General features: G+C 35.6%; 1 protein-coding gene across 1 annotated transcript; it reads left to right on the top strand.

Moving 5' to 3' along the window:
• The first annotated feature begins 403 nt into the window (after window positions 1–403).
• LOC109078315 (fibulin-7) lies at window positions 404–23,666 on the top strand. The gene is made up of 8 exons (XM_042769515.1): window positions 404–895; window positions 2,146–2,308; window positions 5,123–5,299; window positions 13,525–13,650; window positions 15,395–15,532; window positions 17,524–17,661; window positions 20,079–20,217; window positions 22,012–23,666. The coding sequence occupies exons 1-8, from the start codon at window positions 824–826 to the stop codon at window positions 22,385–22,387; spliced, it is 1,329 nt and encodes a 442-aa protein (XP_042625449.1). The 5' UTR covers window positions 404–823; the 3' UTR covers window positions 22,388–23,666.
• Window positions 23,667–24,937: the final 1,271 nt, after the last annotated feature.

Raw genomic sequence — 24,937 nt, 5'->3', positions numbered from 1 at the left:
AGTTTGGCTTAAAATAGCCTGAAACCTAAAAACTGAAAAAAAAATTTTTTTGCTTATACACGCCTTTTTATTTATTTATGTATTTATTTATTTTAATAACTTAGTCCTGACGTCCTCTACACAGGACATAGAATAAAATATGAATAATATATATACCAACCAATGTAATGACATAAAAAACAGCACAATTCACAAATGATTTAATCATCAATTTTTATCAATTTATTGTGTAAATATCCGTGTTTATATATTTTAGTGTCCTTTAGTCACTAAAATAATTTTGGATTGATAAAATTCTATATTTACTGTCCAAGACCCAACCTGTACACCTGGTGGCAGCAAAACCCCAAAAACTTGACATTGCGTTCTGTTAGATCCTCCTCCCAACTTCAATAACTTTTAAAACATTTATTTAGAAAATGTAGGAGACAAATGTTATCAATTGTAAGCCACGTGTTTTATGTCTCATTTTTATCATGCATATGTAGATCTGTGCAGTATCACATGGAGACATTTTGATGGACGAATGAATTCTGCCCCCACAGAAGAATCTGCGCTTCGGTTCGATCGAATCATTTAAAAGAATCGTTCCAAAAGAACAACTCGCGAATCAGTCATCACGACTCCACAGGCGCTCGCGCGTCTTCATGAGGAGAACAGGAGCATCTTTACTAACTCCTGCAACACTTTATCAAACATTTCCTCTCAGGCTTGTTTCCAACGAGTGTTAGACTGCACAGCTTGGAAGGATTAACTTAAGGATTAAAAACAACCGACACAAGAAGAAAATTCAGCGCTTTTACAGAGACCCAGAAATAGGAGGATGAAGTTATCATACACAGTTTATCTCCTGCTGAATTTTTTATCATTATACGACTGTAATGATGCAGCGCAGGTGAGTATACACGTATATGTATAATTCTATTATTGATATTTACATCATATAATAAATAGCTCTATAATATTTATATGAATATAGAATTATAATGTAAATATCAATCATATTATATTAGTACGTTATATGATTTTATATTATAATGGGATGTTGCAAAAATCTAGGTATCGAAAACAGTCTCAATCAGTTGACAAACTTGGCATACAGTAGATAAAAATTTGACAAACTTGGCTTAAATAATTTTTTGTTTTTTTATTTAATATTTGATTTAAATGTATTTTGTTTTATATTTTGTTTTTTTAATTAGATTTTGTTCATAATTTTTTGTATTTGTCTTTCAGTTAAAAGGGCAATTTGGTGATTTTTAGTGGATTTATGAAGTCGATTCTTCATAGGTGTAGCTTTTTATCCTTTTCAACCTTACAAATTTATTTTTGAGTTTTGCTTTATTTTTTCTTGACAATAAATCCCACTTGCATAGATAAAATGTATATTATCTAATTAAATGGTATTTTTTATTGTTAATTGGGTGTTTTAAGTGTTTTTTGGGTGTCGATGTGGTTTTTGTCATTAAATCTGTCAGATGCATTTTTGTATTTTATCCAGATTAGCTCTGCCTTTATTTACCATGGCATAGCGCTTAGTGAAATTTAAAGCCAATACATTTCCTCTCTCCTCTAACGAGACTGTATTTAACTGCCATGAATAACATACAGGAGACCAGCGTTTTGGACAGAGGTCTTAGAGACATCTGCCTAACAGCTTTCTGTAGAACTGGCATCAAGCAGCTGAAGAGAAAAAGCGAGTATTAGACTCTTATATGTGGTTCCTGGAGAGGACCTAGAGGTTGCCCACTGACCGAATGCACGGTCCAAACGCATTTGGGACAACATTGCTTCTGATAAATTGTTGCTGGAGTAATATTTGTGTTTCTAAGGGAACTCGGCTGTGTGCTGGCACGCCGATGAGCTGCTAAACACTGGCCTGAGCTTTCATGTCATGCCCCACAGGAGTCCCTGTGCCTTAATGCATGACATCACCCACAACATCTGGCTTTTATTAATCTTGCTTGGATCTTTTTCATTTTCATACAAAGCTAACGTTTAGTGGGAATGTTCCTTGCGATCGTTTTGGATGTCTAATATCCCTCCATATATGAGCTTGTGTTCAGGCGAATCTGTAATTTAGGGAGAACTGCTTGCCATCAAATTGTAACCAGGTGCTGGGATGGTTGCGCTTTTTTGCCTCAGGGTTGTATGGATAAGCACCGAGTGATGGGGATACTGCATCAAATGGAGAAGTTTCTTAAAGGACAGGAGATCAGATTCACCGAAGGTCTTCGGATTATGAAGTCCAAGCTCACCAACCTTCAAAACTCAGTGTCCAAGCTCCCACAAGCAGACCAGTCCTCGTGTAAGTGCCATAATACATGACACATTCATATATCTCATTATATCCATGGACTGTGTAACCGGTTCTTTCTTTTTTAATATATGTATATGTTTATCTCTGACTTACTGATTCCACATAGAGTAGGTGTGTGTATCTGGAGTTGCTGGCGTCATAGTCCTCGGCTCGAGGGCACTGTAAGACATGCATCAAAGCAGAATATGAAAGATGTAAACCTGCAGGCTGCTTCAGATTCGAGGCCAGCTCTGTTATTGCTATCAAAAATAGCTTTCAGTAAAGCTAAAATTAAAACACAAATATTAGATGAAACACTAAAAGTATACTGAAAAAAATAGTGTTACTTTAAAACCATTTTCACTCTGAAATTGCTAGTAAATTTGACAAATAATTACTACAAGAAACACATTAAATTAAATATGAAATGTTGAAGTAGATAGACTAAAATAATATTTTCTTGTTATACGTACTCAGTCATCTTTGGTTTTTTTTACAGCTTAAAAAATAATTTTTGTAAAGTTCAACTATTAAAAAAAAATAATTGTAAATAATAATAACTGTAGTAACTTAAATTACTAAAACTGACATATTACAAAAAATCTCCAAAACTAAAAAGGCTCATTAACAAAATTACTAAAACTTAACCTAAAGTTAAAATGACAATTGAAAATGTAAATATAAATAAAACTTAACCTAAAGTTAAAATGACAATTGAAAATGTAAATATAAAAAAAAAATAAAATAAAATAAACAAACCAACCTTTTTTGTATGGAAAATTACTCTCAAATTTCGCTAATGTAACACACCTTTAGTCGGGGTAGATAGTATATATAATTTTACAATGAGACACTAAGGGGGTAAACGTACAGTTTGTTCAACAGGTTGCACCGCTGTGTACTTCAGTATTCATCATTCAACTGAAAAAACATCACAAATATATTCATGCATTTTCAGTGCACATAAAAAGTCTGCAGCTCTAGCGCCACCAAACAAAATTGCAAAAATATTGATTGTGCCATTGGCTGAGTTAATGTTGCTGCATCGGGATGCAAACAGAGCAATGTTTTTGCATATGAAACTAGTATAGGAGAAAATATTTGACCACAGAAAAAAATTATACACTTCAGTTTTACAGTAATTATGGTGTCTGGCTAAAGACTTTTATTGGAATTAGGAAAATGAATAACTTTTTTTTCAATAACTTCTTCATGTATTTTTGCTCTGCAATGTGTTTATTGAATGAAAGAGTGTGTGATTTGTCGACAAAAGTATTCAGCTAATAAAAAGAAATGTTTTTGGAAACTAATTCTCACAAAGAGGATTTATTAATCCTAATAAACAAGCTTCAGAATTCCAACAAATCAAAGATCTCTAGATATCTATTTGTGTTATATAAGCATGAAATTACTTCCTTCCTTTAAAAAGAGTGGTCTGGCTGCTTCTTCAGGTTTGGAAAGGAGTTAACGCTCAGCGCTCTACGGATGATGTGAACGGGTCGGATGTGTAGCTGTGTCATTTGGCTCAAGCTGTTGCACAGTTCATGAACCGGGGTTGGCGGCAGGAATGATCAAGAGTTACTTTGGCATTCATAGCAGCCAGTGCTTGACAGGACAAAATTAAGAAGATTCTTTGACAAATTACAGATCATCTTCTACATCTACATTAAAGCACTGAAGTGATAGGATTGTGCATTCTTCTCATTTCCCAATGTGACATAAAAAACAAGTGTCTCTAACAACATGCTCACTGTTTATATGTATGTATGTATATATGTATATATATGTATATATATATATTTCTCCCAGTGTCGGTTTTATCCAGACTTTTTATTATTATTATCATTAATCCATCATGCATTAGTTGTTTCCTTTCATATATTATATAATACACAAGCATTATAATACACAACCACAATGGTATTACCATGTTTTTAAATAATAACACAGCCACAATAATAAAAAATATTTTTTTAGATATTTAGGAGATATTTAAGATTTTTACAGAGCTGGTTTAATTTAAAGTTTAAAACTAACAGTCTAATTAACTGCTGTAATGTGACATATTTTGGAATAAAACAGAATATTCAAGAAAAAAATATAGAGAGAGCAGGATTGAAAACAGTGTTTTTTATTTAATTTTTTTTTAAAATGTATTTATTTTTATATTTTTTCATTATGTTTTCATTTAAATTTTTTTAGCAACTTTACATTTACAGTTCCTTTAAGTTGTGTATTTTTGACATTTTTTTTCATTTTAGTAAATCAAGTTATACTAAATGAAAATGAGAAACATTGCCTTGGCAATGAGATAAATTAAAACAAGTTCCCATTTTTTATATTTTATTTCAGTTAAGGTTCATTTTATTTCAAGTAACAAATCTCCTGTTTTAACTACAAAAACTCTGGTTGAGGAATAAGAGGCTTTGATTATTTGAAGACTTTCAGAAACAAGTTATAGCATTTTGATGTACAAAAGCAAACTTTTTTCTTTTTTTGTGCATTAATTGTGCACAATATGACCAGGAATGTGTATTAATAAAGCATATAGAGTCAACCTCAATTTCATGTTTACTTCAATACAACATAAACAACATACAAGCACCAGGTCTTGTTTTCCTGTATTCTTCACCTATTCTGTCTGTATGAAATAAGGCATTTCCCATCTTTTCTCATGAAAGTTCCCACATTCAGTAACACATGCCTGCCTTCGGGCAAAATATCCCAGCATTTCAGCACGTGTGACTCCTGGCCCTCATTTAACCCTGTTCTATTCTGACATTCCTCTCTCTTTATGTGTTTCTCCTGTCATGTCATCTTTAGCTCAGTCCTCATGTCCACCTCTGTTGGCTCCGGCACACGGGAGGAAGTTTGGCTCAAAGTACCTGGTGGGTCATGAAGTCCATTTCACGTGTTCTCAGGGTTATCGCATGATTGGACCGGGAACACGTGTGTGCCATGAGAACGGTACTTGGAGCGGAGTCAGTGTCATCTGCAAAGGTGAGTTGAAAAGCTTCAAATTAATGTGTATCATACACTGTTAATCGTGGAACATCACTACATAATGTATATAATTCATTTGAATTCATTCAACTAATTCGTTCAAAATTGTTGATTCAAGTCTTTATGAGTGAATCATTGAATCATTCAAAAACACTGATTGTTTCAGGAATGAAACAAGTGACTGCCATTATGAGTGAGTCAAAACGCTGATTCCTTCAGCAACGAATCAAGTGTCTGATTAATTCCGGAAAGAGTCACTGAATCATTAATGCAATCGATTCTTTCAAAAACACACCTTCATCCATCAAGCAAACAAGTGTGTGCTTTTTAAGAGTAAATCATCGATTCAGCCGATTCACTCAAAAATGTTGATTTGTTCAGCAATGAAACAAGTGAGTGAATCATTAAATCATTGAAAGGCGTTTCTAGAATTTCTTAAGTACTAGGGACAGCCCCCATCAAAAAGTGCCCCCATATTATAATACTTTTTTTAATATTTGGATATTTGGATATAAATTGTCTTTTCCTGCAATACTGTGCGTTGCTCATTCCCGTTATGGTGTGAAAAACCCACACAAATAATTCAGTACATGAGTGAACTGTCCAAATGAATCAATCTGAATCGTAAACTATTTCAGTTCTTGTTGCAAACCCATTTGACCGATTAGATTAATAGTGATTCGTTCGCAAAACAGCTGATAGAATCACACAACGTGATTGCTAAAATATTATAGTACATAAAATAATTAATAAAATGTGTCACATGATTCTTGACCTGAAACGACTGAAGACTCCTGCAACAGAGAATTGATTTAACTTATTGTCGTAGTGGGTTAGAAACTCAAAAACCAGATGAAGCATCATGTATCGTCATCATACATAGCCCACAGCTGCTATGTAACTGCATTTCACGATGTAACTATATCTGTGTTATTGAGCAGAATTCCTGGACTGAGACACCGAGACTACTGTTTTATTGTTGTATTGCGAGCTGGGTAATCTGAAATCAGTACTGAGATAGAGCCTGAACCAGCACTACACACACAGTTACACACAGGCAGAAAGATGAGGAGCGGTGAAGAAAGAGAAGCATTCTTCACTTTTGAGCTGCACTGAATGAAGCTCTTATTAAAGAAGCATTAAATGTCCCGAAACGCAGCAAAACACCTGTACTTGCATTCCTGTCCATGGTGCGTCTCAATGGCCTTCATGCTTTGGGTTCAACTGGCTACTGTAAAAAGAGCCAGCTTCATAGGTCAGGTTTCAACTCGGACTACAAATACACTACTGCTCAAAAGATTGGACACGCAGGACTGAACTCATGTTTCTCATGACCTTAAAAAACATTTGACCTAAAATCTTCAGTAGTGTGTTGTTATTGTTAATGAAACCGAAAACTATTACGTTATTTGATTTTTTTTTTAATTAATTGAAAATAAAATACATATTAAAAAACCTTTTTAAGCTAGTGCCAAGGAAACATTTCTCATTTTCATTCCATTTAACTTGATGTTCTAAAATAACTAAAAAATAAAAACTAATAAAAAAAGGCAAAAACGCAATTTTTTTTATAAAACTTTAAAAAAATTAAAATATAAAAATCAAAACATTTAAAATATTAATAAAAACTATAATAGTATCTCAGTGATACTAAAATAACACTGCTTATCTTTGTAGACAAATGTAGGTAGGATCTATTTGTTAACATTAGTTAACATGAACTAACAATGAACAGTTGTATTTTTATTAACATTAATGGGACCTTATTGTAAAATTTTACCAACATAAATTATATACATATTTCTTATACACTAAAACTAAAGTTTCTTCTAAATATATTTCTCATAAATTATTTTCATTTTTCTTAAACGAAGCAAGTAGTATTTGTAGAAGCTTATTTCTGCAATGGAATAAAAAAAATAGGTAATTGCGATTTTCCCAGAATTAGAGTTAGAAACTCTCAGGCTGAAACCAATGTTATGCATGAGTATGAGAACCCATTTATACCTATGGTAAAATAAATAAATGCATACATACATAAAGGTTGTGACTATTTCTTGTATAAGAAACTGTTTCTCATTAATTCATATCCCAAAATTCAATTTTTTTTTTTTTTTATCTGATCTGTTTTATTTTCAACTCTGAGGCAGAAAAAGACATCCATAAAATCACACATCTTCAATAGTTTTCAAAAGCATCCCAGGATGCATGAGCAGAGCTGTAATCTAAACAGAAGCAGCTCAAACGTAGTTTTCATTTCTCACATGTTTTGCTCGCCACATACATATTTCCCTCCATGGTATTTCATAGCTTTGATACTTTAACATTATTCTAAAATAAGAAAATCTTAAAGAATAAACAGAAGTGTCCAGACTTTGGACTGGTAGTGTACCTTGGTCTGTGTTTTGTATGAAGTCTCAGAGGTCAGAGGTTAAGCTCATGCACATTTCATTAGGCCGGCCCATGGTCCGATAGCACGCAACTATGCTAAGCATGCTATTGATGACTTCCTTTAATATCGCTGCTGGCAGCATTCATGACATTCCATGTGGTACAGTGGGACGGGGCGAGCGTGCCGCAGTGTGTTTGAGGGGAGCGTTTAGTTTAAAGTCAGCACAGAGCGTGTAATGTCTATATTTCCGCAGGTGGGTGTAAGTGAGTCTATTTTGAGAGTTTTGAGGTCCGAAAGCACCTTTGAGAGTTGGTGAGAGAAACATATCTATGTTCATAGGCAGTTTTGATATATTTTGGGAACTAAAGTGAACCTTTTACATCTGTAAATTCTCGCACTTAAGCCTTCTGGGAAAGAAAATAAACAAGAGAAGGATCGTGAGTACTGTTGTCAAAGAAACATTCCTTTGGTCAGAAAGTCAAAACTTGATTCCAAACCTCCTTTTACTCATTCACTCTCAATGTAGAAAATGTTCCAGGTGCAATATATTATATATATATCATTTTGACCTTTTCATAACAATTAAGCGTAAGCACATCACCCCCATTCACATTACTGTAATGTGAAAAATATTGTCACGGGGTGAAGAATCACACAACAAGGAGTGCTCAGTAAATGCCTCAGAGGGTGGATTTATTTACAAGTGATATAGAGAAATGTCCTGGTGGGTGCTCTGGTGCCATGGGTTCTCTCTTCCTTCGTCCCTGTGCAGTGGATCCATCCTGTGCTCTTGTGGGGCTGGTCGGTCACACGCTGCTGATTATGGGAGAAATGAGCGGGCATGTTAATGCTCAGTCGCATGGAGAAGTGTCTTACATGTGGCAGGGCTTGCGTGGCTTATGTAGCCGCCGCTTGATGAGCTGCAGCTGTGACCGATCAGCCGGTGATGAGGATGGGCAGGTGTTCCTCGCTTGTTTCCAGGGCGATGCTGATGAACCCCCCCCCTAAACATTGTCCTGGTCCTGTTGATGATATGAGACAGTAGGGGATAAATAGGGGGTGGGTGGGGAGTGACCCCTGACAGCCCTGCGAAAGCTGCCCAGATCTGAGAGAGGCCTCCAGCATTGGCGTTCATGGCTCCAGCCCGATGACGCACCACAAAGTGGAAGTCCTTGAGGGCAAGGAACTATTGGGTCACCCTGGCACTGGTGTCTTTAGCGCATGCCATCCACTGAAGGGGTGCGTGGTCAGTGACCAGGGTGAACTTCCGGCCAAGGAGGTAGCAACACAGCTCCAGGACTGCCCACTTGACGGCCAAGGCCTCCTTCTCCACCGCCGAGTATTTTCTCTCGGCTGGGGTCAGCTTCCTGCTGATATAAATGACAGGATGCTCCTCACCTTCCTGGATCTTTGACAGGATGGCTCCCAATCCCATATCAGTTGTTTCTGTAGCTCTGGTGGTAGATGTTTTCTTTAAGGGGTGATGGGTTGTTTTTTTGTTATTATTATTATTGCATGATAGGTAAAAATTGATAACCTGAATGCACTGTAAGTCACTTTGGATAAAAGCGTCTGCTAAATGCATAAATTTAATTTAATTTAATTTAATGGTTATGATTGATGAAGTGGATGCTAAAGTCTGGGGCTCTGAGAACTGGCTCGGAGGTGAGGGCCCCCTTCACCCTCTGGAAGGCTTCTTCCGCTGCTGGTGTCCACTGTACCTTCTCCGGCTGCCTCTTCCTGGTCAAGTCTGTCAGGGAGGCAGCTAAAGAGGAGAAGTTAGGGATGAAACAGTGATAGTATCCCACCAATGCTAAAGAGGCTCATACCTGGGTCTTGGTCTCGGGTCTCGGAGCGGAGCACACCGCCTCCACCTTCTTCTTCTGTGGCCGAATGAGACATCGTCCAACTTGGAAACCCAGGTACTTCACTTTGGAGAGTGCAAGGTGGCATTTGCGAGGGTTGGCAGTGAGCCTTCCAGAGCTCTGAGAGCATCCTCTGTAGCCGGTACAGGTGGTCCCCATGCCTCGGAGTGGATTACGACATCGTCCAGACAGGCGGCGGCGTAGGACTGATGGGGCCACAAGAGAATGTCCATCATCCACTGGAACATGGCAGGTGCCCCATGGAGGCCAAAGGGAAGGGTCCGGTATTGCCAGTGGCCACTAGGGGTAGAAAAAGTCATTTTAGGTTTAGCATTCTCAGAGAGGGGTACCTGCCAGTAGCCTTTGGTGAGGTCCAACGTCGAGATATACCGGGCCCTTCCCAGTCAGTCCAACAGCTCATCCACCCAAGGCATGAAACTCAGAAACCTCGTTGAGGCATCAGAAGTCATTGCAGAAACCGAGGGTGCAGTCCAGTTTCAGGACCATTACGTTTGGGCTGGACCATGGGTGATGGTTCTATCATGGCTGGACCATGGGTGATGGTTCTATCACCCCCAACTTCAGCATTTGTTGTATTTCCTCAATAGCTCTCCTCCTTCCTGGCTGGCGCACATGGTAAGTTACTGGCCCAATCCTTTCTAGCACCGTGTAGGGACCCTGCCAGGTGGCTAGGAACTTGCACACAGCGTTGGGGACTAGGACCATGACTCTGTCTCCACACTGGAACTCCCGTGGTTGGGCTGGCCGGTTGTAGTGGCACTGTTGAGCCTGCTGCGCTTTACTTAAGTGTTCCCGGACTAATGGCATGACTCGGTCGATCCTTTCCCTCATTTGTTTTACATGCTCGATCACCGAGCGATGGGTTGCCGGCTGGTGTTCCTAGGTTTCCTTTGCCACATCCAGGAGGCCGTGAGGCCTGAGGAACTTCGTGGATCCCGAAGAGGATGTCGTGTTTGTCCTCCATGACCACTTGTCTCAACATCTGCTTCAGAGTTTGATTAAAGCATTCGACAAGTCCGGTCAGCCATTAGCCGGGACATAAAGGGGGTACCCTGATCGGCGATGGCTTTGGCGGTGGCTTTTCGGAGGGGAACTGCCTCTGAGTACCGGGTGATTGTCGACTAGGCCCGGCCAGTGGAAGCGGTCGCGGATCTGTTGGATGGTGTTCGTGGCCCCTAGATGTCCTGCCAAGGGATGTGAGTGGGCCAGCTCTAATATGGTCTCCGTCTTTGTGCGTGGTACCACCAACAATAATTTTTCCTCCCCCCTTCGCTAAGCGACACAATAGAGCAGGCCATTTTGGACGACGAAATGCAGGAGAGGGTAGGGGCCAGGCTGAGCTTCCTTGCCTTCAGTGATCCGGACCTGTGTCCAGCAATGCTTCAGCCTGTCGCTTGCCTTCAGTGATCCGGTCCTTTGTAGTGGATTGCTTCAGTCTGCTGTTGGAATACATCATAGAAGAGGTTAGGATTCTCACCTTCTCTCCCGCTGTCCGAGGCCAGAAGAACGAACGCTGACAAGGTCCTTTCGTGGGCCTCTGCGGCCGGCTGGTGGGCTGGTATTGTGCTTGGATGTTGCATGGAGGTGGTCAAAAGCGGGCCAGTTTCTCCCAATCAGCACGGGGACACGAAGATCCTTCAGCACCCCAACTTCCACAGGCCAGGTGCCGGGAGCGGCAGAAATGGTCACTCTGTTAGCTGGGACTCACACGACAACGAGTGCTTGGTAAATGCCCCGGAGGGTGGATTTACTTACAAGTGATCTAGAGAAATGTCCAGGTGGGTTCTCCGGTGCCGTGGGTTCTCTCTTCCCGACGCTGATGAATCTTCGGGACGCTCGTCACAATATGAATTGATTTAATTTATGGTTATTTTTAATTTGTTTATCCATAACACAGGGATTATCTTCACTTATATCTTCACACAATTATCTTCACTTCAAATATCTTCACATTAGTGTAAAAATATAAATAAATGAAATATAAATATTAGTAAGTTGCCTTGGCAACAAACTGAAATAAATAAGTTTAAGTTGACGTATTCACCAAAACTGAAAAAAAGAGAGAAATTGAAATTTAAAAATAATAAAAATTATAATAGTGTATAAATAATACTAAAATAACACTGCTTCACATATCACCTTTTGAGTGCAAGGCTATGTTTATTTCCACTGTAAGCACCTGTTAAAACAAATAAACAAACAGGTCAAAAGAGTTTTGAACTGAATTCAAAACATTCCTTATCATGCATTGATTTGAAACTGATAATTTAATACACTGATTACACTTCATTTTACTTTGCATATAGTTTTTGACAGTATTCCACAATGATGTAAACTGTATCTTCAGCATATTTTTGAAAACATTTATGAATCATCTAAACCAGATACTTAACCACAGCATTACACCCTGTGCTTACATCACTACTCTTTTATTATAGAAATAAACACAAATCAAATCAAAAGAAAGTGGTTTAAGGGACCACTGCATGTGTGTCTAACAGTTCTCTATCTGCTCATCTCTGGCTTCTTCTGTCCACGGTCCTCACAAGCAAGCTCTCTCTGTCCATTACAGATATTTACAGCAGCGGCAGTAAATTCCCATCTAAAGCAGTTTGCCCCCCGCAGCTGCTGCAGACAGATGTTGCGTGGCACAGTAGCTGTTGTAAACCTAACCGACCTCACAACCGTTTACGATCAGATACTGTGAATGTGAAAGCGATGAAAAATGAGAGAACACAGTTTAGATGAACTGGTTTTTAGAAGGTGCTCAACATTCCCTTCCTCCGTTTCGCCACTCCATTGTTAACATTCCAGGAGATCTGTTTCATTTGACTGTGCCATTTTGTACAGGAAAGAGAGAAGAATGTGGGCTTGTTTAATTCCTTCAACAATTCAGGTGTTTTCCATGGACACATAATCCTCAGCTCTGTACAGTCAAGGAGATAAGAATCTGGGACATTTCAACTATTTCTTTCATTCGGCCTTAATTAGAATTGCAAATTTATGATAAAGACTGTATTCCAGATAATACAATAAGTGGCTTTACAAGACATGAATCTCATGAAACCAAACATGTTTGGGTTATTTTCACCCTAAAATCAAATTTTATTTTATTTTTTTGCTTTGTGTCATTATTTTCATGATGGGGATGGATGGATGGATGGATGGATAGTTGGATGGATGGATGGATGGATGGATGTTTGTGTAATTATTTTAATGGTTGCTTTTAGATAATGTTGATTTGAATCATTGATTTACATTGTGTGTGTGTGTATATATATATATATATATATATATATTACGTTTTTACTGTTCCATATTTATTTTTTATTTCATAAAAATTGCTATAGAAAGAACTATCAAAATTAATGAAATCTGAAAAAAAAGAAAAAGCTGAGTTAGTGGCTTTACAAAACACAACAATTCAGGGTGAATCTAATTAAACCAAGCATTTTTTGGGTCATAAACCATAAGATATTTTGCACTGTGATATTATTTTCATGACAGCATATAATTATTATATAATTATAATAAGTATTGTATTGCCTTTATGTTGCATTAAATCATTGGTTAAAATGATTGTATTACATTTTTTATGTTAATTTTAATTTCATAAAATATTTCTACAATATTTAGCAAAAAAAAAAAAAAAAAAAAAGAAAGTTAAAATAATGTAAATCTTTTGTTTAATTGTCCGAAAAATAGAATACATTTTCTGTATACCGAATATATTTTAATTTATAATTTTAAGATTAGTAGCATTAAGTCAAGTCACCTTTATTTATATAGCGCTTTATACAATACAGATTTACAGTGTTAAACAGGCCAACATTTATTTGGGATGATTTGCGATCAAACCTGTTTATTGTGAACTGTAACATCATTGTTCCCAGCTAACCAGAGAACAGACACATAAGCACATAAGGCTGTCGTCTTTCACACAGATGTGAGCGTGTGCACCAGTAACCCGTGTCAGAATGGCGGCACCTGTGTGGAAACTCTGAACCAGTTCAAGTGCACCTGTCCACACAACTGGAGCGGGAGTCAATGTCAATACCAGACACAGACAGGTCTGTGTTTCATTCATCTATTCTATACGTGTCAGCGGCAGACAAGAAGATGGGACAGAAGGGAATCTGGAACATATCAACTAGGGGTGGGTGATGTGGCCAAAATATCATATCATAATTTTTTTCAGAAAGGATCGGTAACCCTAAGGATCTTATTGTGGTTCTATTTTATGTTAGTCTTTAAAGGGATAGTTCACCCAAAAATCATCATTTACTTACTCTCAAGCTGTTCCAAATCTGTGTGATTTTCTTTCTTCTGCTGAACACAAAAGTATTTTTTTGAAGAATGTTTGTAACCAGAGTTGACAGTAGCCACTATGGAAGCCCGTTTCCGCCGCTGAATAAAAAATAAAACAAGGTAATTGTGACTTTTTTCTCAGAATTGTGAGTTCATATCTTGCAGTTCTGATTTTATAACATGCAATTGCAAGTTATAAAGTCAGAATTGAGAGATATCACCCAATTCTGAGAAAAAAAAGTCTGAATTGTGAGATAAAAAGTCACAATTACCTTGTTTTATTTTTTATTTAGTGGCGGAAATGGGCTTCCATAAGCCACTGACTGCATAGTATGACAAAAAAAATGGTTACCCACCAGTGTTGGGGAAAGTTACTTTTAAAAGTAATGCATTGCAATATTGTGTTACTCCCTAAAAAAGTAACTAATTGCATGCAAATACAACAGCAGAAGGAAATGCAAATTCACGTCTGTACAACAGAGGACGCAGCTCAAACAAACCTTTCAGCTGTGCTGCCATTCTGATTGCATGAAGAATAGGATGCAGGAGAAGAAAGTTCAACACTCTTCAGCAATAAAAAAAAACCCTGTCTTTGTGGCAGTTTTCTGTGAAATGATTTCAAATGTATCATATGTGACCCTGGATAAATAAGCTTTTCATTGGTGTATGTTTTGTTATCTGAAAGCTTCTTGGTCGAGATCCAACTATTTGAAAATCTGGAATCTGAGGGTGCAATAAAATCAAAATACTGAGAAAATCGCCTTTAAAGTTGTCCAAATGAAGTTCTTAGCAATGCATATTATTAATCAAAAATTAGGTTTTGATATATTTACTGTGGGAAATTTACAAAATATCTTCGTGGTACATGATCTTTACTTAATATCCTAATGATTTTTGGCATAAAAGAAAAATCGATAATTTTGACCCATACAATGTATTTTTGGCTATTTCTACAAATATACCCCAGAGACTTAAGACTGCTTTTGTGCTCCAGGGTCACATTTAATCTAGAACTACAGTAACAATCATGTTTACACGGTGCACACAACGCCTCTGCACTCACTCCTGATTTCTCTCAACAGGAGAGCTGTCAGTCAGTCAATGGGATAACAAAGTGAATTAAAAAGTAGTGTGTTACTTTATCTGATTACGTAACTGATTACGTAACTGCATTACCCCCAACACTGTTACAACATTTTTGGATTAGATTGAAAAGTAGGTAATAGATGGATCACCCACCCCTAATATCAACCACACATCCTTGCCTAAAAATGAAAAGCCCACTTACATCATGGTGGGGACTTCTTCAGAAAATGCAAAAAAAAAAAAAACTTTTGCAATTTCAAATGGAGCTGCTAGTAGTGAAGCATGACACACTTCACCTTTAACTCGTGTTCCGGTCTTTAAATGAAAGCATGCATGTGAATGTTTGTCATTCATATGTGGGTCTGTGTGTTTGTGGGAGGTTAAGCCTCCTCTTTTCCATTTCCTCTCTGTCTCTCTCAGCGCCTCCGGAGTGGAGCGTCATGAATGACCCGGCCTTCAGCCACAAGCCCCGCTGTGCCAAAGTGGACCGAGCTCAACACTGCAGCTGTGACGCTGGCTTCCACATGAGCGGCACCTCAGACAACAGCATCTGTCAGGGTGGGTCCATCTAGGGATTTTGGTAGAGATCTCGCGGTGCATTAAAGCAATAAACTGCTGGAGGCTTTCCATTACACTGATTATACCAGTAAATACTAAATGTTTTATTAAAAATAATTAGAAGATGACACTTAACTCTTTCCCTGCCATTGACGAGTTATCTCGTCTTTTAGTAGACAATGCTTTCCCACCAAAGACGAGTTTTTATGGCTTTTTGTGTTTTCACTGTTATACACTCGGGGGGCGCTATTACACATCTTCTGAACAAATACAAAACCTCCCGAACAAAAAACACACATGAACAGGATGGAGAAACTAGCGATCTCTTATGTAAACAGATGCATATTAAAAATAATGTGATCATCAGCAATAGACAGCATATAAATGAAAACTGCATAATGTTACAGAGTAAAATGTTGATCCAGGAAGTGGTATATGTCTGTGCAAGCTTTGGAGCTGTTGATGGAAATGATTTACTGGATTTATGCTTTGATAATCGGACTGAATATTATCCAGATGTAGTTTTTGATAAAAATTTTATTTTCTCACCTTTTTGCTCAAAACTATACCTTTTTATGAAACCTACCTATATTCAAGTGTTGATAAAAAAAATGCTTTAAGCTAGAAAAAAACAGATTTTTTTTTCTCTGATCTTTATTTTGGTGTATTGCATATTCAAATATTCATACAGCAAAATATACTGGAGGCCATCAAATTTTAGTGAAAATCATCAAAATCGTTGACGGTTGCTGTCAACTTTTTTAAAAAATGCTGGCGGGGAAAGAGTTAATAAGGACCACTTTAACATGTTAGATCAGGTAAAAATAACTCTTTAAGGCCTACTATAAACAGTTAATATTTCAATAATTTAACAACACATTCGCATGTTCACAGTTCTTGATTAATGGTCACATGATATGTAGGTAAAAAAAAAATCTATATTTAGTGTTTCATTTTGATTGCTCTTATATTTTTAACTATAATTTTACATTTTTATGATTCAGTTAATTATTAGCTTTTTCATCAAAAGTTGTTTCTTACAGTAGGGTACAACAGGGCTAAACGCACACCGGCATGAAATAAAGGCATATTAATTGACATGATAATAAATAACAGGCTGACTTTTCACTTAGTTGACATGACATGGTTAGTTTCAGATGATGATAAAATCACCATATCTACAATCCAACCAGCATATTTAAAAATATGATATGAATTATATCATATAATGAAATATCACATTTGTGACCTTGGACCACAAAATCAGTCATAAGTGTCAATTTTTCGAAATTGAGATTTATACAACGTCTGAAAGCTGAATAAATAATCTTTCCATTGATGTATGGTTTGTTAGGATCTGACAATATTTGGCTGAGATACAAATATTTAAAAATCTAAAACTAAGTTTTGATATATTTATGGTAGGAAATTTACAAAATATCTTCATGGAACATGATCTTTATTTTTGGCATAAAAGAAAAATTGATAATTTTGACCCATACAATGTTTTTTTTTTTGGCTATTGCTACAAATACACCCCAGCGACTTAAGACTGCTTTTGTGCTCCAGGGTCACATTTATTGTTACAACTATAAAGCTATATTAAGTTATTATAGGATCTCTTCCACAGCTTTCAGAAAATGTTTATTGAACAAAAATAAATCTTTTATTTATCCAAATAAACAGAAAATAGGGATTGTTTCGAACAGCATTAATTTAGATGTTATGCAAAACATATTACTTCAGTGTCTGTATCAATGTATGATTTTTAAACAAAACAAACCACTTTTATGATTTCTTTTCCCACAAAATGTGTTTTTCTGCAATCATATCCTGTAGGAGTAGTTCAAAGAATATTTTCTCTAAGGTGTGCCTTTAGCCCTGTTGTACCCTATATTTTATTTTCTTGTCTCATTCCCTTTCTGTCACTGTGTCTTGTCAAATCCACACATGTAATCATATGTTGAGTTATTATGTGTGCATGTGCCCAGATGTGAATGAATGTGAGGTGTATAAGGCTGACCGTGGAGGGCCTCTGTGTGGTCACGCCTGTGTAAACGTCCCGGGATCGTACCACTGTTCCTGTCCCACCGGATACAAGCTGCTCACTGATGGAAGAAGCTGTGAGGGTGAGTGAGAAACGCTCACACACTCTTAAAAATAAGGGTTGGGAATAGTAGTGTTTTACATCCTGATGTCACAGGACAGTAAGAAATAAATAATTCAACTAAAAATAAACATCCTGACATTATTTACTCATCCTCATGTCGGTCCAAACCCGTGTGACATCTTTGCTGAAAAACCCTCTGTTTTTAGTGGTTTGACACCTTACAAAGAAATTCATCTGTTTTTAGTGGTTTGACACCTCACAAAGACCTGCAGGGGTAAAAGAAGTGGGTAGATGAAGAAAAATATTGAGGAATTTGGACATTAAAGTCATTATATTGCGAGATTAAACTCGTTAAATTTAGAGAAAAAAAAGTCGAAATACAATCTTGAGAATAAACTCATTAAATTTTGAGAATAAAGTCGTTGTGTTTTGAGAAAAAACTCGTTAAATTTCGAGAAAAATAGTCGAAATACAATCGTGAGAATAAACTCATTTAATTGCGAGAATAAAGTCATTGTGTTTCGAGAAAAAAAGTTGAAATGAAATGTAGAGAATAACGCATTCGATCAGTGTTCATTGCATAGCCTATAGAGGACATAGCAGAGTTGGATCACTTAGTCAAGCTATATTTTAGACTTTCTTTCAGTAACAAAGAAATACTTTCAACTTTAGCTAATTATGACACAATAATAATTAGCACACGAACTTTAAAGAGAATTTGCAAGCGGCTAGGTCTTTTTAGAATAAAAAATCAGTCCAATTTGATATTTAATGAGTTTATTCTCAAGATTGTATTTCGACTTTTTTTCTCGAAATTTAACGAGTTTTTTTCTCGAAACACAACGACTTTATTCTCGATATTTAATGAGTTTATTCTCAAGATTGTATTTCGACTTTTTTTTCTAGAAATTTAACGAGTTTAATCTCGAAACACAATGACTTTATTCTCGATATTTAATGAGATTATTCTCAAGATTGTATTTTTCGACTTTTTTTCTCAAATTTAATGAGTTTAATCTCGCAATATAATGACTTTAATCTCGAGATGGTTTTATTTTTTTTATTATTGCTTGGCCCTAATCCTCTTCCGTAGATCATCGATTTTCGTGACCCATCCTTAATATTTATGTTTTGTAGGTTTGATATTTAAATTAGGGTGTCTTCTTGTATTATTTGTATGTATTGTCAAATTTAAGGCTGTTTCTTTTTTCTGCCACATTAAGCAAAAAAATAAATGCCATCATTCTGATGTTTTGTATTTATTCCTTAAATAGTTTAATTGCCATTTGCTACTTTGTATTAGTAACTTGTTGTGTAGCAGATTACCTTTCTAGCTGAAATTCTCATTACCTTAGAATAAAATTGTAAATAAAATAAAATATTTATAATTTTATTCTAAAACAATCTGAATTTCAAATCGTACGTAATCTGCAAGTAATTTCTTCCACCTGGCCAATGACACTCTTTCTCAATAAGTCCTTCAGGACCATAAGAGAGAGAAAATAAAATAAAATAAAATAAAATAAAATAAAATAAAATAAAATAAAATAAAATAAAATAAAATAAAATAAAATAAAATATCTTTTTTTAAAATAAAATAAAATAAAATAAAATAAAATAAAATATCTCCAAACACATTTATGAATTTATATGGAGTGTAATTTTCTAGTTGAAATTTTGATTATCTTAGAATAAAATAATAAATCAAATAAAATTAAATATTTTATTTATCATCTAGATAAATAGAGAAACCATCTAGAAAAAAAACAAAAAGTAATCTACAAGTAATTTCTTACCACTGGTGAATGAAATGCTTTCTGTTTTAGAAAAATAAAATAAAATAAAATAATATTTTATTCATAAATAAAAAGCGTTTCATTGGGCAGGTGGAAGAAATGTGGCTTGATTATGAATCTTTGTCTATATACAGCAAATAGACAGGGTAACAAAGATAGCAATATATTAAATTTGGTAAGAAGACAATACGCAAATACTAATATTTAATGTAAAATTTATGCATATAACTTGCATGAAATTGCATGTAATGCTATGGAGTGTCGGATGTGCAATGATGCAGGTCAGTACAGAAAATTTAAACATGGATACAGATTTTAAATAACAATAATTATAGAAATATATTTTAAGGACACATCAATTTAAGATATTGCACAAGTTATTAAAAAGTATCTTGTGTACAATGTATTTCAACACAGGTGGTGCTGTTACAAAGATGATCTCACTCAGAAATCCAGCCAGGAACACGTCAACCATAATTAGAGAACTGTACGCAAATCAGATTTAAAGTCCAAGCAAACAGTCCCTCATGTAGCCAGCCAGCATTTCCAGCTCTCTATTTTCCTCTATGCGTCTTCTCTTTCACTCTATTATTTCTCCCCTTTCTGAATCTAATGTCTCCCTTTCCTCCGGGCGCTCCAGATGTGGATGAATGTCTTACACAACAGCACAACTGCAGCCGTGGCACCACCTGTATCAACACCGGAGGAGGTTTCCAGTGCGTTAACCCAGAGTGTCCACCCTCGCACGGCAACATCAGCTACGTGAAAACATCACCTCTGTGAGTGAGCTGCCTGATTACCTACTGCATACAACTCAAATGGAAGCTGCTTTACAAACAAGTAACTACCACAAGAGACTTGATAACTCATTCCAATAGTCTGACGTTAGCAGGTTATTAAAGTGAAGAGTCAACGGAAATCTAAAAAAAAAAACTGTGAAATTAGAAATAATAATTATGGGATAAAAGTTGTAAGTATAGCATACTAAGCCATAATTATGAGATAAAATTATCTTAAAAATTAAGTCAAAATTCTGAGATAAGAACACTTCTGGCATAAAAAGTAGATTTTTAAAAATTATTTAATAATCTCATAATTGTGACTTTTATGTAAATCTTCGTGTCAATTCATGTAAACCTCAATTATTGACTTAGTCAAATTTCTAAATTAAATATATAAATTATTTATAATTAATATTAATTAATTAGTATAGAATTAAATGCATATGTATTCATGTATTATATGTATTATTATTAATTGTATTTTATTTTTTTTTATTAGTCAAATTTCTAAATTAAATATATATCATATATATTATATATATAATATAATATGACTTAGTATATAATAATTCCAACTTTTGTCTCATAATTATGTCTAAGTCATATAGTTACATTTATGTAATCTCATAATTTTGACTTCAATTTCATATCAATTATGACTTAGTATGTTTCATTTGGATTTTTATCTCATAATGACATAGTAAGTCATGATTATGAGATAAAAGTCAGAATAATTATATACAAATCATATAGTTAAAATGATGAAATCTCATAATTCTTTTCAATTTCATCTAAAATTATGAACAATCTCATAATTTTGACTTCAATTTCATCTCAATTATGACTTAGTATGTTTCATTTGGATTTTTGTCTGATTTTTTATTAGTTAAGTCATATAGTTAAAATGATGAAATCTCATAATTCTTTTCAATTTCATCTCAATTATGACTTAGTATGTTAAATTTGGACTTTATCTCAGTGACACAATAAGTCATAAATATGAGATAAATGTCGAAATTATGACATACTAAGTCAAAATTATGAGATTAGTCATTAATCACATACCCGCATGTCGTTCCAAACCCGTAAAAGCTTCGTTCGTCTTCGGAACACAATTTAAGATATTTTGGATGAAAACCAGGAGGCTTAAGACTGTCCCATAGACTGCCAAATAAATAACTGAGATAATTTAGTTTCAAACCCGTTAAAGATCGTCAGAATACTTCATCTGCCATCAGTGGTTCAACTGTAACGTTATGAAGCAGCGAGAATACTTTTTGTATGCGAAGAAAACAAAAATAATGACTTTATTCAACAATTCATCTCCTCTGTGTCTCTCCGCATCACCGCCACAAGGATACGCTGTTTTCTTTCAAATCAAAGTATAAATACACATAGAAAATGTATCCTTGTGTCGCAGCTGACACAGAAGAACATATGCTGTTTGCGTTCAGTAATGTTCTCCAAAATGATGCTACAGTAATGTGGAGAGAAACAGAGGAGAGAAATTGTTGAATAAAGTCATTATTTTGTTTTGACCTTGACACTATTATTTATTTGGCAGTCTATGGGACAGTCTCAAGCCTCCCATTTTTCATCCAAAATATCTTAAATTGTGTTCGGAAGACGAACAAAGCTTTTACAGGTTTGGGAACGACATGGGGGTAAGTGATTAATGACTTAATTTTCATTCTGGGGTGGAGTATCCCTTTAAGTAAAGTTCTTGGGACTGTGTGTGCGTGATTACTTAACTAGGTTTTGGAACTGATCTGTAGTGTTAATGATCCACAGCCAATGTGAAAGGAATCCCTGTCCCATGGAGAGCCGCTCCTGTCCGTTTGCCGCTAAGACCATTTCTTACCACTACCTCTCTCTGCCGTCCAACCTGCGCACCCCGGCCACCCTGTTCCGCATGGCCACCGCAACAGCTCCGGGTCGGCCGGGTCCGGACAGCCTTCGGTTTGGCATCGCAGGTGGAGGTGACGCCCGCAGCATGTTTGTGATGCAGCGCTCAGACCGTCAGACCGGAGAGCTGATCCTGGTCCAGCTGCTGCGAGGCCCACAGGAGCTCAGCGTGGAGGTGGAGATGTCCGAATACGCCGAACGCACTTTCCAAGCCAAACATCTGGCGCGGGTCAATCTTCTGATTTCACCCTACGTGTTCTGAAGAGGCTGGTCGCTGTCTAAATTGAGTGTTGATGTTTAGACTTGAAGAGGAAAGAATGTTTTCCTTGTTGCTAAAGCTGAATGATAGAGTTATTCTCAGATGAAGCTCGATATTGATGCTGGAATAGCACATAACCGTAAGATATAGAAAGTACAGTGGAAAGTCATGCTCATATGGAAGTGAAATTATGATCTTTAAGGTAATAACCCTAAATAAAAAATCATATAAAATGCTTTTGCTTTACCCGGTAATACATTTCATGATTAAAGGTTAAGTGTGTTCTCTTGTCTCAAATTTAATATACTTTTGTGCTGGATATCTGTTTTTAAAATCGAATTTAAGACTCTTAAAGATAATTTTAAGAGCCTGCTGCACAAATATGAATACTATTATGTCCAAATAGAACAAACCTCACATTATTTAACTAATTTAAGCACTCATGTATTTAATTAAATCGTATCCATTTAAAGTTTAATAACCACATTAGGCCGCTTTATCCCCAAATTTAAGACCATTTAAAATGATAATTATGACTTTTGTTATACCATTTAAGATTTTTGAACCTTACATTTGATAAAAAAAAAAGAAGGTCACAAAAATTACTCACTTGACCTTCGATAAACCATTTCACAAATCTCCTTTCTCATTTCAACAAAAGTCAAATTAATATAGGTTTAGCAAGTGGAAAACAGTAGAGTAAAGCATATAGCCTAATGTACGTGAAAGAAAAAACAAGTGGTAAAAAGTTGTGAATGCTGAAACTCAACGAGAGCTTTATAATTGGTTCGATCAATCAGTTAGGAAAAGAAGATGGGATTGTGTTTTAAGAGCCAAAGAATGAAAGTCTAAAGACACAAACATCAGCTAAACCTGATGAACAGAACAGTGGGTCATTCCTTGTTTTTATTTCCTTCTTCTGCTTCAGTACATGGTTAATTTAAGCTTGTAATTATGCACTGCTGTCAATCAACGGGGTTCAAACAGACTGAAATGAACAACAGCACTTCTCAGCATTTGCCTACATGAGAAAAAGTGCCTTTTTTATTGTTATTGTTCCTTTATGCTTGTTGGATGTTTCATAATAAGAACAACGAAGTCTGAACATTGCATTTTTTTTGTAATTATGCATTTGAATATGATATATTGCTACAGTATTCGCATCTGTCGCTCATGTTATATCAGGTGTGGGATCAAATACTGATTTCACACATTATTGCATTTAATTGCTGTCTTGCACACACATGTTGAATGTTTCTTAATTAAAGTCAGAAATTCATTTTTCTGTGTGTTTTTTTTTTTTTGTTTTTTTTTTGTAATAAAGAAGAATATTCTGATTATTAACAAATTATTAATAATGATGGAAGAGTAGTCAGCTTCATTCATCTCTTTGATCTTTGATGTTGTTTTGATGCAGGACATTTCAAATGTTAATTTGAATTCATTCTTAAAGGGACAGTTCAGTTATAATTTTAACCTATATAAATTTAAACCTCATTTTTGTTCCATGCAGAGTGAGAGTGAGTAAATGTTGATGAAATTTTAAGTTTTGGGTGAACTGTCCCTTTAAGTTAATTATATACGCTACCGTTTCGGGTTAGTAAGACTTTTATAAAGAAATAAAAGCTTATTCCGCAAGGATGCATTAAAGTGATCAAAAGTGACAGTAAAGACCTTTATAATATTATAAGAGAATTCTATTTCAAATAAATGCTGTTCTTTTGAAATTTTTTTTTTTTATAAGAGAAATTTTGAGAAATGTGTGTGAGTTTTTACACACAAAAATAATTAAAAAATATTAAGAATTAAGAATGTTTTCTGTTTTGATAATAATAATAATAATAAATGTTTCTCGAGCCACGAATCAGCATATTAGAATGATTTCTGAAAGATCATGTGACACAGAAGACTGGAGTAATGATGCTGAAAATACAGCATTACATCACAGGAATAAATTACAATTGAAAATATATTCAAACAGAAAACAATTCTTTTCAACTGTAATAATATTTCATACTCTATTGTTGTCTTTACTGTATTGTTTATCAAATAAATGCAGCCTTGGTGAGCAGAAGAGACCCCAAACTTCCATTTCAGAGCAGAAATTATCTCATATTTTAGTTTAAATGAGTATTACAAAATAGCCTAAATCTTTGGAATTTGCTGGTTATTGTCACCAAAAATCGATTGTAAAGTTCACATGAATCACATGTGACAAGTAATATGGCCTTAAGAAGAATGCAAGGAACAATAACAATCAGGAAATTAAAGAGTATTTCTAAGTGTGTTTGTCAATTTGTTGGTTTGCTAGAAACAGAAAAGGACAGTAATGTCGAGCACATGTGGTTCTCCAGCCCTTTTTTTCTCAGAAGATCAAAAGAACCACAAGCTTCCAGAAGCACATGTTCAGGAGGGTCGGGTGCCTGTTTAAAATGGCAATGCACTTCAATTGTAAAATCTTTGGATAATTACCGAGAAGCATCTCTACTCTGTCCACTGGCCCAGCCTGAAGATTTCATAAGGTTTTCAAAAAGTGCAGAGAGATTTGCCATA

Source organism: Cyprinus carpio, chromosome A13 (assembly GCF_018340385.1).
Source record: "Cyprinus carpio isolate SPL01 chromosome A13, ASM1834038v1, whole genome shotgun sequence".
Lineage (NCBI taxonomy): Eukaryota > Metazoa > Chordata > Actinopteri > Cypriniformes > Cyprinidae > Cyprinus > Cyprinus carpio.
This window is presented reverse-complemented; position numbering and strand designations above follow the sequence as displayed.

Bases quoted from the DNA above. Each gene is read 5' to 3' on its own strand.
- LOC109078315 (XM_042769515.1), top strand. From the start codon at position 824: ATGAAGTTATCATACACAGTTTATCTCCTGCTGAATTTTTTATCATTA. The intron at 17,662-20,078 runs GTGAGTGAGAAA...CGGGCGCTCCAG, and splicing joins TGATGGAAGAAGCTGTGAGG to ATGTGGATGAATGTCTTACA. The intron at 20,218-22,011 runs GTGAGTGAGCTG...AATGATCCACAG, and splicing joins TACGTGAAAACATCACCTCT to CCAATGTGAAAGGAATCCCT.